Source organism: Protopterus annectens, chromosome 6.part1, assembly GCF_019279795.1.
Source record: "Protopterus annectens isolate FY-2018-M chromosome 6.part1, PAN1.0, whole genome shotgun sequence".
Taxonomy (NCBI): domain Eukaryota; kingdom Metazoa; phylum Chordata; order Ceratodontiformes; family Protopteridae; genus Protopterus; species Protopterus annectens.
Window position 1 is genome coordinate 316,082,297 of NC_056738.1, and position 18,779 is coordinate 316,101,075.

Genomic DNA, 18,779 nt, shown 5'->3' on the forward strand with positions numbered 1-18,779 from the left:
CTATACACTAAAAGGGTCAAAATACAGAAAGGAGAGACACAAAAAGGGATGTACAGCCCTCTAACCATGCCTGGGGATAGAAAAAGGTAAGGAAAGTCCTTGAACTTAAACGGGCTAAGCAGAAAAAATAGTTCTTTAACTAAAACGAACTATTAACTGTCAAAAAGGAGCCAGGAAAGGGATAAGGCCAAAAGGAGAGACTGCAAACAGCAAAAAACACAGCCACAAAAAAACAGAAAAGATTACACACTAAGAAATAACTATATAAAATTAAATAGACAAAAAAGTCACTTTCCAAAGGTTGAAAAACAATAAAAGTAATACTTAGCCAGAGCTAGCAGAATGAGAACCTGATCTTGTTTAGCAGCAAACAAGATCTGGGGAAGGTTTTAGTGCATGCTGGGATAGGGTTTAGCCATGAGCTGGCAGAAGACATCGAGCTTGAATATAAAGGCCGGGACAGATCAGAGAATCGGATCCCGAACGCAACCTAGCAAGAATGAAGGCAAGATAGTACAACATCACATCATATATTGCATTTCCAAAAACTGAAAAATATATTTCTGACCACAGTTATTCAAGACACTTGCATACATCTTGTAAAGTTGCCATAAATTTAAAATTTAAATCTAAACTATGACAGTGATGCTTTCTAAGAATCAGAAAAAAAAGAATAAAGGCATCTGCAGTCTAAGGGGAAGAAATGTTAAGAGGAGAAAGACATGCAACAAAAGCAGAGTGACATACCTTAAATTCATGGATTAAGAGGTCAAAAGTGACAGGGAGGTGGCCGACTAACAATAACTGGATAAAAAAAGAGATGTATGTTTGCAGCTACAGTTGTGTGCACGGTTTGGAATGTATAATGTTTGCAACTGATATTGTGTCGCTATGATTTACTGTCATTTACATAAATGTAACATGGCCTATGAGCATACGTCATACATGATAACTTTAAATAAAGATTTTTCTATTTAAAAAAAGGTGACGGAGGTTAAAGATGCTGGTGGTGGGGGACAGAATCCCAGTAACCTGCCTGCAAAATAAAGGTAAAGCACCTTCTAAAACAAATGACAGCCTGGGAAAGCCAGTAGATGGGACTGCACTTATGCACAGCAAGAGAGATCTGGACAGGGGGTCCCTTTCATTAAATGTTGGAAAGCAATATAGATAAGTGGGAAAAGATTTATGTGCTGAACTATCACAGTTCTGTCAGCTTCAAGTTCTGGAGACAAACTACTTCAATCACATCAGTGTCAGAGGAAAAAAAACACCTTCATCCATCCATAATCCCTTTTACCCATTTTTGCATATGGGGTCAAGGTGTCAATTCAAGAGTGGTAATCATCTACAGACAAGGTCACACATTTCAATATGGAGAACTACAACCTCCTCTGGGCTGTGAGCTACGCAAGTAGCAAAAGACATCTGCAGCTGGAAAGGGAGCACAGAGCATCATGAATAGGGAGAGGAGCTGGAGAACTGGGTAAATTATTTGCTGCTAAGTTGACTAACTTGTGGTCATATCCCAAAGGTTTAAGAGTATAGACAAGATCACCTCATACACAACATTCTACATAAAAAGTACAGTTGTGTACACCTACCATAAATGTAGATGTTCGAGTGTCTTCACTGTCGCAGTCATAACTGTAGGGTGCTCCTGCCAGCAGGCAGCCCGAGGTCGGCCAGAATCCCAAAGTCTGGGTCCGGCGTCGGCTGTATAAGCTAGTATCCTGACGTCAGTACGCCTTGGTACATAGCCCTCAGCCGACGCCATCTTCTCCAGCCTTTCTTGCCCTAGATGTCAGAAGTCCCCAACAAATCAAAAATGAATCCAACAAGGAATCACAAATACACCACAAATAAGAGAAAAAGAGGGGATAGGAGGGAGGACCCGACTGCAACAGTGAAGACACTCGAACATCTACATTTATGGTAGGTGTACACAACTGTACTATGTTCTTCATGTTTCACTGTTGCAGTCATAACTGTAGGGTGGAATCCCAAAGCAGTGTAGAGGGGGAGGAAGCTTTAGATAGAAGAAGGGGAGGCAAGAATACCCTGCAAGACAGCAGAGGCAAAGCCTGCCCTAGACTTAGAAAACAAGGGGAGATTGTAGTGCTTGGAAAAAGTATGCACAGAACTCCAAGTGGCAGCTTCCAAGATATCCTTGGTAGGGACTCCTCTGAGGAAAGCTGTAGAAGTAGCAGCTGCTCTAGTAGAATGACTTCTAATGGTCCCTGGAAACTGTTTCCCATGATGAGTGTAACAAAATCTGATTCCATAAGCAATCCATTTGGAAATAGTTTGTTTAGAAATAGGTTTTCCAAGAGAACTGGAGGCAAAGGAAACAAACAATTGGTTAGACTTTCTGAAATCTTTAGTCTTGTCCAAGTAAAATCGTAACTGTCTGTGCACATCCAATGAATGTAAAATCCTTTCCCCTTTATTTTGAGGATTTGGAAAGAAAGTAGGAAGGTGAATTGTCTGATTTAAAGCCACTTTTGAGATCACCTTAGGCATGAAAGTAGGATTGGTCCTCAAGGATACTCTGTCCTGATGGAAAATAAGGTATGGTTCCACAGCCATGAGAGCTTGCAACTCTGAGACCCTTCTGGCAGAGGTCAATGCTAACAAAAGAACAGTCTTCCAGGATAGAAACTTAATATCTGAAGATGCAGCAGGCTCAAAAGGAGGCAAAGTAAGTTTTTCTAAAACATAATTAAGATCCCAGGCAGGGACAGGAGGGGTCCTTGGAGGCCGCAAATTTTAGCCCCTCTCAAGAACTGCTTCACCAAAGGATGAGAAAAACAGGAGGATCAGAACTGTAATGCAGAGATAGCAGAAGCATGTATCTTAATGGAAGAAAAGGAAAGTCCTTTAGATAAAAGTTCAAAGGTAAAGCAAAATAGAGGAGAGATCAGGAACCTGAGGATCAGAGCCTCGGTCCTGCATCCAAATAGAAAACCTCTTCCATTTAGAGGCATAGGATTTCTTAGTGCTAGGCCGTCTAGCTTCCAAAAGAACATCCAAAACTTGTTTGGGAAGACTAGAGGAAATCAAATTCCTTTGAAGAGCCAAGCTGCCAGGCAAAGGGTCTTGAGATTGGAATGTAGTAACTGACCCTGATGCTGGGACAGAAGCGAAGGGTTCAGTGGGAGAATCCAAGGAGGCCCCGAGAACAGGAGCTTTAGGGTTGGATACCAAAACTGTCGAGGCCAATTTGGAGCAATCAAGATGAGGAACTTGGGCTTGTCCTGTTTTATCTTCAGTAGTACCCGAGGCAGTAGAGGAAGAGGAGGGAAGGCATATGCTGAAAGGCTTCTCCAGCTGAAGGACAGGGCATCCACTCTCCATGCTGTTTTGTGGAAGGACCTGGTGCAAAAGTGAGGCAGCTGATGACTGAGATGGGATGCAAACAGATCTATCTGGGGACATCCCCAAACTGCAGTAATCCTGTTGAACAAGTTGGTGTCTAGCATCCATTCGTGAGGATCTGTAATGTTTCTGCTCAGGCTGTCTGCTAAGAGATTCTGTTTCCCTGGAATGAATTGAGCCTGGAGATGCAGATTCAAATTTAGAGCTGTGTCCCATAACCCCCATAGCTAGTCTGCAAAGGGGGTATGAATGAGAACCCCCCTGCTTGTTGATGTACCACATGACCGTGGTGTTGTCTGTGCGAATTAGCAGAGGCCCTGGTTGTAAAAGGTTTTTGAAGGCTAAAAGGGCATTTTGAACTGCCAACATTTCCTTCAGATTGATGTGCCAGTGAAGACGGTCCCTTGTCCAGGTTCCCTGCTGGCAATTGTCTAGAAAGTGTGCTCCCCAAGCATAATCCGAGGCGTCCGTGGTTAGGATTTGAGTAGGTTGAGGGAGACGAAAAGGTTTTCCTTCGTTTAAAGTGCAAGCCCTGGACCACCAGAGGAACTCCTTCTGGAGGCAGGGGATCAGAGGAATCAGAATATCCAGATCGTGGTAATGCTGTGACCATACACTTTTCAGATACCATTGAAGCTTTCTCATGTGAAGCCTTGCGTTTGGAATCAACAGAATGCAGGAAGCCATGTAGCCCAGAGCCTGCAGGAATTTCCTTGCAGTGAGCTGAGATAGAGTTGCCAAGGTGTTGAAAGTAGAAGCCAGCTGAGTTTGTTTTTCTGGAGTGAGGAAGGGCCTTTGTAAGGTTGTATTTAAGAGGGCTCCCAAGAATACCATTTGTTGAGAAGGAATCAAATGTGACTTTTTGATGTTCACTGAGAATCCCAGTAGTAGGAGAAGACGTTGAACAAAGTCCAGATGTTGAAGCAGAAGATCTTTGCTGTCTGCCTGAATAAGGCAGTCGTCCAAATAGGGGTAAATCTGGATCCCCTGAAGTCTGCAGTAAGCCACTACTGGTGCCAGGCACTTGGTGAAGACTCTGGGCGCAGTAGATAAACCAAAGGGCAGAACAGAGAATTGAAAGTGCCTCGAACCTGCCTTGAATCTGAGGAATTTCCTGCGTTCTTGTCTGATAGGGATATGCAAATAGGCTTCCTTTAAGTCCAATGTCACCATCCAGGTGTCCTGAGAGAGCATTGGAATTAGCTGTTGCAGAGTAAGCATCTTGAACTTTGGAATTTCCAAAAAGGTGTTTAACACAGAAAGGTCCAGAATAGGTCTCCATGAGTTTTGTTTTCTGGGAACCAGAAACAGCCTTGAATAAAACCCTTTTCCCATTTCCGAGAGTGGAACAGGCTCTATGGCTCTCATGGCCAGAAGAGCATCCACTTGAGTTAAGGCCTGATCATTGAAGTTTTGGCAGATCTGGCCAACCGTGAGTCCTTGGCAAAGTGTGAAAGTGGAACTTGTAACCTTTTAAAATCACGTCCAATACCCATCTGTCCTGGGTAATATGAGTCCAATTTCTGTAAAAAAGAGACAGTTTTCCTCCGAGAGGGGCGTCCAAGTGGAGGGGTCCTGAAGCCCAACCGAGAGAGTCATTGAGTTTGCTTTCTTTGAGATTGGGATCTGTCTAGATCTGTAAGAGGTCTGGCCTTGACCACGACCTCTGGAGCGTCTATATCTTCCCCTTTGAGGCCTGTCAGACGTGGGAAAGGACCAATTTTTAGAGGGCCAATTCCTGGAAAATCTAGGAGGCTGAACTTGCAAGAAATCTTTTACAGTCTGCATGGATTTTGCCTTTTCTTCCATCTTTTTAATAACTTTCTCAGCCTTAGAACCAAAAAGAACATCTTGTTGAACAGGGGCATCTAATAACTTAGCCTTAACCTGTTCAGGTAAACTTTGTTCACGAAGCCAGGCATGTCTCCTAATCACAGTACCAGAGGCAGCAGCCCTGCAAGAAGCATCCAAAGCATCAAAACCACAATGTAAGCTATGCTTGTTAACCTGTTCAGTAGCATGCAAAACATCCTGAAGTTCCTTATCCTCTGCACAAGCAGGAAGGGAAGCAAGCTTTTGCTTTAAAACAGACAAAAGAAATTGCTGATATTTAAACATATGAAACTGGCAATTTAAAGCCCTTACAGACAGGGTAGCAGAAGTATATACCTTTTTACCCCACCTGTCTAAAGCATGAGAATCCTTCTCAGAGGGAATAGGATTTTTAGAAGTAGCAACCTTAGCAGCCTTAGAACCCTGAGAAATAGTTTCAGGATCTGCAGAAGGGTTTTTAAATAAAAATAAATGAGAGTCAGGAACCCTATAAAATCTATCAGGCTTAGAAGGAGCAGGAGGCATGGAATCAGGATTCAAATTAGCCTCAGAAAAAGCATCATCTACAATGTCCAAGACAGGAGGGATAGCTAAAGGCCTATGCTGAGGAAGAAGAAGAAATTCTCTAAGCCTCTTTTTGGAAGCAGAATATTCCTGTCCTTCCCAATGAAAATGTTCCCTCATCTCATGCAAGGTCTCACCAAAAGAAAAATCCTCAGGCGGAGAGGCCGAGGGCAAAGAATCCTCAGCATCTGAATCCTCATAAGGAGGAAAGGAATAGTCCTGATCAGAGGAAGAAACAGAGGATACAGAAGCCTGGTCAGAGGAATCCAGAGTAACATCCTGTCGAGGCATTTTCTCAGGAGGGGGGTGAGAACCCCTAATCATTGTAAGCAAATCTTCAGCCATCCTCAATAATTGTTTTTGTGTCTTGGGAGTAGATTCAGAAGCAGCTTGAGCTGAAACTTTAGACTTAGTAGGAGTCTTTGTCTTTGCCTTTGAAATAGTGATATGAGTAGGCCTGAAAACCCCCTCAGAAGCCGGTACCTGCACAGCGGTTCCGGACCCATCTGAAGGAGCTATGTCCGAAGGTCCTGCAGCAGTTAAAATAGTGGGCCTTGATGGCTCCCCATGGGAGTCCGTATCGGCCATCGGTTCAGAAGTGGCGGACGACAGGGGCTGCAAAAGCGCCTCACTGACGACAGCCGAACCGGACGCTGGCTCCAGCTGCAACGAGTCCTGTTTGGACCTCGGAGGCCTGTCTTTGTCTTTGCGCTTCTTTTGAACTCCGGTAGTGTCCGACGACATTCTGTAACTGAAGCGTCTGCCAAAATAATTTAAAGCCCAATCGTACCTGCGCTTGATAGTACGAGAGTTGAACCTGGCACAGAACCGACAACAAAAAACGTCGTGGTCAGGGCCTAAGCAAGGTAGACAGTAAGAGTGGAAATCTTTATGAGGTATTTGTTTCCCACACGCTATACAATTATTAACTTTTTCTGACATCGGAGGAACAAGAAAAGATTCTCCAACGGGGTACTTAGCTTTGAGAAGAGAAGTAAGAACTTCGGACCGACAACAACCAAATACGCTGTTCGAAAATCGCCAACCAACGTTTTGCGAGCTGCTTTCCACCGCACGGCAAGAAAGACTGGAGAAGATGGCGTCGGCTGAGGGCTATGTACCAAGGCGTACTGACGTCAGGATACTAGCTTATACAGCCGACGCCGGACCCAGACTTTGGGATTCTGGCCGACCTCGGGCTGCCTGCCGGCAGGAGCACCCTACAGTTATGACTGCAACAGTGAAACACGAAGAACATCATCTTGTTACCAACAACCAGTGCCACATTTCAAAACTGGTGGGTAAGAAGAAGATTTTAGTCAGCAATGTCCTACAAGGAGTGCCAGTGTGATGACACTACGATCACAATCCATAGCAACAGCTTACAGGGAAGCAAACCTGTTCATTTAATTAAACTGTAAATGTAAACAACTGATGTGCCAATATTATGGCATGCAATAAAAGATACAGAAAGGAAACTGAGCAACATCTGACTTGACTCCATATGTGATACTAGACTTCTACATTCCCTCAAGGATTATTTGGTGCAGGACAATTTCTTGGCTAAGCATCCCTTAACACCAGCGAGCTGTGCATGAAGGAACTCTCATACGTACCACTTAACTAAAAACAGTGCTACATTAACATATCTGCACTGGGAGGAAAAAGAAATACTGACTAAAGAGGTGAGAAGCCAAATGCGTTTCTCCTCCCCAAATGCGTACACTCTGTAAACCATTAACAGTTTAAATCTTTACACCTGCAATAGTTCTAATCAATTTCTTAACCCCTCTTCCTAATAACAGCTCACATACCTTGCAATTGGCGTCCAGTTCAAGAGCTTTCTGATACACCTCCATGGCTTTAGAGAAATCTTTCATGGCCTCCAAAGCAGCTCCTTTCCTGGTATAACCCTTTACTGGAACCAGAAAAATTGTATTAGATGATACCATAGGGGGTGAAAGTGGGGAATAAAATACAAAAGTAAATCTCATGTAATGAGGTCCAATATTAATTATAATGCTAATGAGGCACCAAAACTAAGCAATCAGACTTTATGCAACTGATACTGACTTGAAAGCCACCACTTCTAAACAAAGTCTCAGCTTTTTGCTTAGTTCTCCATTACATGATTCTGAGCTTGTTTACGTGACTCGGACACTTCAAAACATTTGAAAGTGCTGCAAAGTGTATGTACTAAAGAAAAGATGAACAAGTCCCACTGAAGATGGTTTATGCATGTACTAATGTTAGTAAGGCAGATAGCACAATGGTAGGTGTTATTCCACAAAACTTACTGTGCTACCTGCGAACATGAACTACACTGGCAGAAATTTGTCTGCTACCTTGCACCTGTCACCCCTAGGCTTTTGAATACTGGCCAAGGCTGTTGCTGCCCTCATAGTGCCTTTTTTAAGCAAGGCCAAAAAATAAAACCCCTCTCTGTAAACAGCACAAATAAAAAAAAATTAGAAGTTACGTACCTACCATAACATTCCATGTTAGTTGTCTTCTTCTCGTCTTCTTTCTTGCTGGATGGGTTCAGAGCCGATCCTCGGCTCCGACTCGGCCACTCTAAAAGCTCGAGAGCTAGTTCCACCGGCTCGAGGCTCCCCTATATCCCAGAATGCTAGGCGGTAACTCCTCAGATCTTGTCTGAAAGCTAAGCCCAGCAAGTAAATTCCATAAAAGGAACAAAGGAAAACTCCTCTAGGTCTGTCCTGGCTAGGGGGAAGGAGGGTGGGACGCAAGAAAGAAGGCGAGAAGAAGACAACTAACATGGAACGTTCTGGTAGGTACATAACTTCTAAATGTTAAGTTGTCTATCTCTCCTTCATTCTTGCTGGATGGGACCGCGTCCCTAGCATCTTGTCCCGGGTGGCCTATCGGAACACACTCTTGAGTACAGTGGAACCAAAGTTGGCTCGGTCTCTAGAGGCCAAGTCCAACTTATAATGAGAAATGAAGGTATGGGGAGAAGCCCAAGTAGCTGCAGAACAAATCGAATCAATAGGCAGCCTATCTTGGAAAGCTATAGAAGTGGCTAAAGCTCTAGTTGAATGAGCCCTGGGTTTGGATGGCAACTGTTGATGTCTGATCTCATACACAAGGGTAATCAACGAAGTAAGCCATCTAGAGAGAGATACTTTAGAAACTGGAAGGCCCATTCTACCTTCTGCATAAGAAAACAAACAGCTGATCAGACTTCCTGAATTGTTTGGTCCTGTCTAAATAGTACCTAAGTTGGCGATGAACATCTAAACAGTGTAACTTTTGTTCTGACCTATTAGAATAATTAGGGAAGAAGACAGGAAGCTCAATGGTTTGATTCAAATTTGCCAGTGAAGCTACCTTGGGCAAAAAGGACGGGTTAGTACGTAAGGACACCCTATCCTTATGAAACACAAGATAAGGTGGTCGACTACACAGAGCATGGAGTTCAGAGACTCTTCTAGCTGAAGTGATAGCTACTAAAAAGAGTAGTTTCCAAGATAGTAACTTTATTGAACATGAAGCCGCAGGTTCAAAGGGGGGAAGAATTAAGGACGCCAGAACCAAGTTGAGATCCCATTGAGGAGGAGGATCCCTGATTGGTGGTTTGAGGAGAAAAACTCCCTTTAAAAAGGCTTTGCAGAGTTTGTGAGACATAATGGAGGACTCCGAGACTCCAACATGAAAGTTCGATATTGCTGCCAATTGAACTCTGATGGTAGACGGAGACGAACCTGAGTGGAAAAGTTCGGCTAGAAAGTCTAGAACTGATTGAATGGAAGCAGTGAAAGGATCTATATTCTTTGACTGCGCCCAATAGGAAAAACGTTTCCACTTGTTATGATAAATCTTCCGAGTGGAAGATTTATGAGAGGCTATCAAAATATCTCTAACTGAGCGAGATATCAGAGGAAGCCTGGCTAGAGTTGGAATTGGAGGAACCATGCTGTGAGGTTCAGAGAAGGAAGGGAGTGGTGCAACTGACCCGACTGATGGGTCAAGAGGTCTGGAACTGGGTCCAGATGTCAAGGTTGCTCCAACAGAAAACGGTGGAGAAACGGGAACCAAACTTGTCGAGGCCAGTAAGGGGCAATAAGGATCATGGAAGCTTTCTGAGCGATGGCTTTCTGTATTAGCTGAGATATCAGTGGGAAGGGAGGAAAAGCATATAGAAGTCCCCGGGGCCAATCGTGTACTAGAGCGTCTCTGCTGGGGTGGCCTGGTTGGGGAAAGAGGGTGAAAAAATCGTCGCACTTGCTGTTTGGGGAGTAGCGAAAAGGTTGCAGCAAGGCCGGCCCCACTTTCGAAAAACTTTCTCCAGCATGAGAATAGCTCTGCTCAATTTGTCTGCAATCACACTGGACTTCCCGGGAATGTGCGTTGCTAACAGAAACCGCTGAGAAGAAATCACCCATTGCCACAGTCTGAGTGCCTCTCGACATAGGGGGTAAGATCTGGTTCCGCCTTGTTTGTTGATGTACCACACTACAGACATGTTGTCTGTCTGAATTGCTATAGTTCCTTTGGGAAGAGAGTCTTGTAAGGCTTGCAACGCTAGAAGAACTGCTCTCATCTCTAGGACATTTATGTGCAAGTGGCACTTGAAAGGTTGCCACATGCCTTTGACCGTCCTGCCCTGGTAATGCCCCCCCCACCACCCGATCAGGGAGGCGTCCGTTGTCACTGTAGCAACCGGAGGGGAAGGGACAAAAGGTCTCCCTAGGTGGAGCTGGGGAGATGTGATCCACCAAGAGAGATGATTCTTGCACGATTGAGTTATCCGAACAGGATGGGACATTGGAAGTCGTTGGAAAGACCATTGTGTGAAGAGCATCCATTGTAAAATTCTCATATGGAAGCGAGCTAATGGTAGAAGAGGGATGGCCGCCATGATGCCTAAGACTTTCAGGATCAATCTGGCTTTGACTTTGTTGCTCTGCAAGACAAGAGAGACCTGTCTGTGTATGTCTGCTATTCTCTGCTCTGTGAGTCTGGCTGACATGTTGACTGTGTCTAGATTTGCGCCTATAAAGGTAATAACACGACAAGGCGACAAGACAGACTTTTCGAAATTTATTGAAATGCCTAGTGCCTGACATGTGTAAAAGGTGTAGTCTCTGGCGAGAAGCAAAAGATGCTTGGTGGGGGCTGTAAGGAGCCAGTCATCTAAACAAGGAAACACCTGGAATCCTTGTCGTCTCAGATGAGAGGCTACCAGTGCCATGCATTTGGTAAACACTCTGGGGGCTGTAGTGAGACCAAAGGGCAGGGGGCTCTGAATTGGAAATGACTGGTTCCCAGCCTGAAGCGGAGGAATCTCCTGGAGCGTCGACTCATTCTGATGTGATAGTACGCGTCCTGGAGATGTATCGAGCACATCCAGTTGTCCCACCCCAAAAGGGGTAGAATGGACTGCAGCATGACCATCCGGAACTTTGTTTTCTTGACAAACTCGTTCAAGCTGCTGAGATCCAAAATGGGTCTCCAGTCCCCTGTTTTCTTTGGAACCAAAAAGAATTTGGAGTAGATTCCGGATCCTGTTTGGTCTGCTGGAACTGGTTGAATGGCTCTTTTTGCGAGCAGCTTTGAAATTTCTAATGCTGCTTGCTCCCTTTGACTGGGTGGAAGGTCTGGAAGGCATTTTCTGGATTGCTTCGGAATGAAAAGGAATGGGATTCTGTAGCCTTCGGAAATGATAGACTGTACCCACTTGTCTTGAGTTAGGGATGGCCAGGCTTCTGGGTACAGCGATAATCTTCCCCTGACTGCCTCCGAAGGTGGACAGTAGGGCAACACCTCAGGGATGCTGAAAAGGCTGGTCGGAAAAGGATTCTCGACTGCCCTGATTCTGCGGGCCCCCTCTGCCTCTAGGACGGCGTCTACCATTATTGTTCCCCCCTCTGCCTCTAGAGGGGAATCGACTCTGTGCGTCAAGCAAATCTCCCTGAGACTGTTTGCGGAACCACATCTTTCCCCCTTTCTGGCCTTTGGGGTAAGGCCTAGAAGGAGTAGAAAAACGGACTCAGACGGCAGAGAGAGTTTTGCCATCAGTCTTGCACCTAGTCAGGGTTTCCTTCACTTGAGGACCAAAGAGGGATGATCCAAAGGGGGAATTAGTGAAGGACGCCTTGAAAGGGTCCGCAAAGTTACATAGCCGCATCCAGGCATGCCGATGTAAGGCTACACCTGTACCTGCCGCTCTACTTGCTCCATCCGCCGCATATGAAAGGAGGCGCATGGAGGAGTTAGTTATAGAATTAAGGGTTGCCAGCTGAGAGTTCATTCAATCCTGAAAACCCGCAGCTGTTGGGTCCTTTAACATTTCGCTCGCTTCCTTGAGCAAATCCCTCTGAAGACGAGTGAAATGACACAGGTAATTCAGCGATCGCATAGTAAAGGTCGCCGACGAGAACATCCGCTTCCCGTACCTGTCCATCGACCTAGACTCCTTGTTAGGAGGATGAACAGGCACTGAAGGATCAGCTAACTCCTTCTTGGTGGCCGCAGCCACCACCATAGCATCAGAGACGCCTTTGGTTAAAAATTCTTTGTCCTTGGGGGCAGTGATGAATTTTGATGGTCTCCTGGGGGTGGGTTCCACTGAATCAGGAGCCGCCCAGGCCTTCTTTGCCACCACTTGCATAAGGGTCAAAGGGAGGGGACACCCAGGAGGTGGAAGGGCTAGAGCCGAACGCCTCAAGATACACTGATTCATCCTCTGAAGGGTTGAGGGCTGGCCAATTCCCCCTCTGTTTTAAGATTTCGAGGATGTCTGCAAAGGAGACATCTTCAGAGGGGGAACGAGGGGAACCTTCAGAATCCTCTAAATCAGTGTCAGAGGTGACAGACTCAGGGGAGTCAATGTGCTTCCTCTTGCACTGCCTCTTCCTAGGGGGCTCTCCTACCGGGTCAGGAGAGGCCTCGGAAGAGGAGGAGATCCCCACTGGGGAAACTTGAGAAGCTGGCTCTCTACGGTCAGGGATGAGAGAGTGAGCAGAAATCACCAGAGGCACCGTGGAGGGAGGGGCAGAAGGAGCCGACTGTGGAATTGAACCTGGTTCTAACACGCTCCTCATGACCTCGAAGGCACCCCTGTCAGGCAGAGCCGGAGGTCTCCGCTCCGAAAAGCGGAAAACCTCCCCCGGCACCGACAGTGATGGCTCCGAAGCCGATGTCGGAGCCGAACTCACCAGCCGAAGCACCGAGAGGAGGCGAGGTCGGACAAGGGTCCGATGCCACTCGCCCCCTCGGAGCCGACGAAAGTCTGGTGCCGAGATTCCTCTAAGGAAGACATCGGAGCAGACGACGGCACAAGACAAAGGTATCGGTTCGACGCCACCACAGTCTCGGTCCGAGCGCCGGCTCCGAACTCAAAAGAGTCAGAGGAGGAACATTTTGAGTAATGGGAATAGTTCTTGACTGTTGAGTCGGACTTTGAAGCATCTGGGCTAGTGCATCGGACTTAAGAAGTCGACTCACTACTCTCTGAAGGTCATGATCCGATAGTCTGGAAGACCTAGAGGAGTGAGATCTATGGCTCCGTTCAGACAGCAAAGGTGATGCTGGAGCCGAATGAACGGAGCCGATAGATGGAGATCGGGACCTTTTCCTAGACGTCGGTTCCGACAACTTGATCGGAGCCGACTCAGTTATGTCTTCCTTGGCTCCGGCCGGAGCCGAGGAAATAGTAGGGGCATGTGTTTGAGATTCATCGGCTCCAGCAGGAGCCGATGTTCGAGCAGCCTTAGTACCCCCAGAAGACGGCTCAGAGACCGGAGCCGAAGATCTGGAAGGCTTAGAGGGTTTCCCCGAGGATTGAGTTGAGGGACCCTCAGGCTTCAATAAGCCCCTTAATATAAGTTTATTTTTTCGCTCCTGCAGGACTCTAGGGCTGAAGCCATGGCAAACAGCACATGAGTCCTGCAGGTGCAAAGGCCCCAGGCAGTAAACACAAGAAGTGTGACCATCTGTCAGAGACATCTTCTGACAGCACGAGTCACACTTCTTGAAGCCTGAGACCTTCGATTCTTTGGACATGACCAAGAAAAGTCCAAGTGTAACCACAAACACACACACACACACCGATTACACTTGTAAAATTTTAAATTAAAAAATAGTAATTAACTTAGAAATTAAATCCCTACAAAAACACAGTCACTCCAACTACTAAGGAAGGGAGGGACTGGGCCTAAAGCCCAAGGGAATAAAATTAGGAAAATTAGGAGAAAAACTGGGGAAACTTGACTTTAAAAGAAGTAAACTATTTAACTTTTAAAACTATGAGGAAAAAACTAACTTAAAGGGGTCTATCTAGTGATACAACTAAATATTTCAACTAACCTGACGAGCCGGTTGAAAAAGCACCTCGATCGCTGTAGCGGCAAACGAGATCTATGGAGTTACCGCCTAGCATTGTGGGATATAGGGGAGCCTCGAGTCGGTGGAACTAGCTCTCGAGCTTTTAGAGTGGCCGAGTCGGAGCCGACCCATCCAGCAAGAATGAAGGCAAGATAGACAACTCAACATTGAGGGTTAGGCTACTCAACGCCATGAGTTTAAATCTCAAAATGCATGCGCTCAAAGCACTCCTCAGTATGGAGAATGTCGACATCTGTGCAGTAAATGAAACCTGATTCAAGGCTCCACAGAGCACCCCAGCACTACCGGGCTACAACTCGTACCACACATTTCGGCCACATAACATGGACAGAAACACAAAAGGAGGGGGTGTATCCATATTCATCAAGGATACCTACACCTCCAGGTTAGTGGCGCAGCATACCACCTCCAAGATCATCCATGTGCAACTAACATCAGGCAAATCTGCAATGCAAATTGTGGCCTGTTACAGATCATCCTCCATGGCCCAGGACCACCACTCCGTCTTTCTGGAGACAATGGAAAACATGAAGGTCCTACCAAACACCCTGACATTGGGCGATTTCAATTACCCTACCGTTAACTGGGAAAACTACTCAAGTACAAACTCCCAGGTCCAGCGCTTCCTGGAATTTATCAACTCAAATGCCCTGGATCAGCTGGTAAACTCCCCTACCAGAGGCGAAAACATATTGGACCTGGTCATCACCAACATGGGCGACAGGTGTTCCACACCAGAGGTCAACTCATCACTGGTTAGATCAGACCATAAACTAATCACTCTGGATGTCCACACCCCACCACCACCCCCAACTAAGGAAACCATAGTAAAAACTTTTCTAAAGCAAACTTCATCTTACTTATGACAGAGGTGGTAAGTTTCACAGCCCCCACGCTAAAGGATAATGCTGCCTAAGATGCAGAAACCTTTACAAATGCACTCTGAGCACCTACAAGGATGCATGGATCGTGCCATCCAAAGCAAAACCAAGACTCACTCCCCTAAGAGAAGGAAATCAGTCTGATGGACCCTTGCCATAAACAGGCTATACAATAGGAAGAAACTAGTTCAGAAAAAAAGCAAATCCCAAGAAGGAAAGACATCCCTGATCAGTATCAGTAAGAAACTAAGGTCCCTCATAAAATCCTTCAAGGCTAACTTCGAAAGAAAAATAGCCAAGGATTCAAAAGATAACCACAAAGCCTTCTTTAGCTATGTCAAGAATCTAAGTGGCAACTCGCACATATGCTCTGAGCTAGTGCAAAATAGCACAAAATATACTGAACCCACTAACATTGCCAACATCCTGTCAGATAGATTCAGTGCAAACTTCACCCCCCCTCACCCCCAAAAAGTACAGTTGTGTACCTACCATAAATGCACATGTTCGAGTGTATTCACTGTTGCAGTCATTACACTTGGGTTATCCTGCTGGCAGGCTACCCGCAGTCGGCCAGAATTCCGAAGTCTAGGTCCGGCGTCGGTTGCTGTCACCTCCTCCCTGACGTCAGTGCGCCAGGGGTATAAAAGATGCAGCCGACACCATTTTCTTCAGTTTTTCTTGCTCCAGACACCAGGTGCCCCCATATAGGAAGGCTAAAAAATTATGCCAATAAGTATGCATGCACAACAATAACATTTCCTTCATCTAGAAGCAAATACACCACATAGGTTGTATAGGATGGAGAAGTACAGAAAAGTCCCAGCAAAGAAAGGGGGATGGTGGGAGGGTAACATGGACTGCAACAGTGAATACACTCAAACATCTACATTTATGGTAGGTACACAACTGTACTATGTTCATTGTGTTTCACTGTTGCAGTCATTACACTTGGGTTGAATCCCAAAGCTGAGGTTGGGTGGCTGGGTCTAAATGGGATTACGAGAGGCTATAAGGCCCTGCAGAACTGCAGTGGCGAAGCCTGCCCTAGATTTAGAGTAGAGAGGTAAGTAGTAGTGCTTGGTAAAAGTGTGCACTGAACTCCAAGTTGCAGCCTCTAAAATGTCTTTGGTTGGTACTCCTCTCAGGAAGGCTGCTGAAGTGGCTGCTGCTCTATCTAGCAGAATGTGGCCTAATGGCCTTAGGCATTGATTTGCCATGTTGTGAATAGCAGAAACGAATGCAGTGGCCTATCCATTTTGTAATAGTCTGCTTTGAGATAGCATTTCCTTGTGATCTTGCAGCATATGCCACCAAAAGTTGCTCAGTCTTTCTGAAAGCTTTATTTCTGTCCAAGTAGAAGCGTAGCTGTCTGTGTATGTCCAAAGAATGCAGGAGTCTCTCACCCTTATTCTGTGGGTTTGGATAAAAGGTGGGAAAACTGTTTGGTTAAGGGCCACACTGGACACCACCTTAGGCATAAAAGTTGGGGTTGTCCTCAGAGAAACCCTGTCTTGATGAAAAATGATAAAAGGCTCCACGGCCATGAGTGCCTGTAACTCTGAGACTCATCTTGCAGAGGTTATTGCTAGGAGCAGAGCTGTTTTCCATGATAAGAACTTTATGTCAGCTGTGTTGGCTAGCTCAAAAGGTGGCAGTGTTAGTTTTTCCAAGACATAATTGCGATCCCATGCAGGTATTGGTGCTCTCCTTGGGGGTCTTGTGTTTTTGGCCCCTCTGAGGTACTTTCTCAGCAATGGATGTGAAAAAATAGGTGATTCCGTATTGTAATGAGCTGAAATGGCAGAGGCATGGATTTTAATTGATGAAAAAGATAGGCCTTTGTCCAGCTTCTGAGTTAGATATTGTAAAATCTGAGGAATATTTGGTACAATCGTGTCAATTCCTTGTGCCTGGTTCCAGGCACAGAATTTCTTCCATTTTTCTGCATAAGATTTTCTGGTACTGGGCCTCCTGGCCTCCAAAATAACATCCATCACTGCTTTAGAGTGAGTTGTGTTATGAATGGCTACATTATCCGCCATGCTGCCAGATTTAGGGACCTGAGTTGGTTGTGCCAAATCTGATTGTTTCGTTGAGTCAGTAAATGATGAATCGGAGGTAATGTCCAGGCTGGGCCTTGAGACAAGCTCTTTAGAATTTGATACCACTGCTGGCGGGGCCAAACTGGGGCAATCAGAATCATTTTTGGCTTCTCTTGTCTGACTTTTAGGAGTATCTTGGGGAGGAGGCGCAGAGGTGGAAAGGCATACACTGTATGGTTTTTCCAGCTGAATGATAAAGCATCCACTTTTCATGCTTGCTTGTGATAAGTCCTTGTGCAGAATCTTTGTAGCTGGCAGTTGTGAGGGGAGGCAAATATATCTATGTCCGGGCATCCCATTTCTTTGTTTTCATGCTGAAGACTTGTGGATCCAGTTGCCACTCTTGGGGATCCGTGAGGTTTCTGCTTAGTCTGCCAGAGTATTTTTCTTTCCTGGCAGGAATTGTGCTTGCAGGTGTACTTGATAAGTCAATGCTGTGTCCCACAAAGTCATGTCTTGTCTGCAGAGGGGGTAGGAATGTGTGCCTCCTTGCTTGTTTATGTACCACATGACTGTAGTACTGTCCCTCTTTATTAGAAGTTGTCTTGGAAAAAGTAGATCCTTGAAAGCTGTTGGGGCATTCTGAACAGTCAGCATCTCTTTTTGATTGATATGAAGATGCATTTGGCTTGTGGACCATGTGCCCTGAATACATTTTCCTGCCATGTGTCCCCCCCCCCCCAGGCATAGTCTCATGCATCTGTTGTTACTGACTGCCTGGCTGTGGGTAGGGAGAATGGCTGTCCCTCGTTGTGGTGACAGGCCTGTGCCCACCATCGAAATTCCTATTGCAGGCAAGGAATGAGGGTTACTAATGTTTCCAGGCTGTGGCAATGTTGAGTCCAAACACTTTTTAGATACCATTGTAGTTTCCTCATATGCAGTCTGGCATAAAGAATTAGAAGAATGCAGGATGCCATGAAGCCCAAAGCCTGCAGAATTTTTCTTGCAGGTAACTGGGTCTTTGTTGCCAGCATTTTGAAGTAAGAAGTTAGTTGCCTTTGTTTGTCTGACGTGAGATAAGCCATCTGAGCAGTTGTATTTAAGCTTGCACCCAGGAATATCATCTCTTGAGAGGATACTAGTTTTGATTTATTCTCTTTTAATGTGTACCCCAGGCAATTTAGCAATCTTTTTACAAATGCCAGATGTTTCAGTAGAATGTCCTTGTTCTCTGCTTGAATAAGGCAGTCGTCCAAGTAGGGAAATATTTGAATTCCTCTTTGTCTGCAGAAAGCAATTACTGGTGCCAGGCATTTTGTGAAGACCCTGGGCACAGTAGATAAGCCAAAGGGCAGCACAGAGAATTGGTAGTGCCTTGAGCCAGCTATGAATATGAGATATCTTCTGCAAGATTGTCTGATTGGAACATGCAGGTATGCCTCCTTTAGATCCAAAGTTACGAGCCAAGCCTTGTTGCCCAGCATGGGCAGAAGTTGCTGCAGAGTTAACATTTTGAATTTTGCAACTTCCAGAAAAGTGTTTAGAATAGACAGGTCCAGTATTGGTCTCCAGGCTTTGTCCTTTCTGGGTACCAAGAAGAGTCTTGAGTAAAATCCTTGTCCCTGCTCCTGAAGTGGTACTTGCTGAATGGCCCCCATATCCATGAGGGATGAAACTTGCTTTTGTGCCTCTGCCCATTGGTTGT

At 45.6% G+C, this 18,779-nt stretch overlaps 1 protein-coding gene across 1 annotated transcript in view; it reads right to left on the minus strand.

The window, feature by feature from the left end:
* Positions 1 to 18,779, minus strand: part of STIP1 (stress induced phosphoprotein 1) — a 1,768,405-nt gene that overhangs the window by 277,311 nt on the left and 1,472,315 nt on the right. Inside the window, exon 11 of the mRNA XM_044075368.1 lies at positions 7,590 to 7,693. Within this exon, the coding sequence (XP_043931303.1) occupies positions 7,590 to 7,693 (104 nt within the window). The remainder of the gene's footprint in view (positions 1 to 7,589; positions 7,694 to 18,779) is intronic.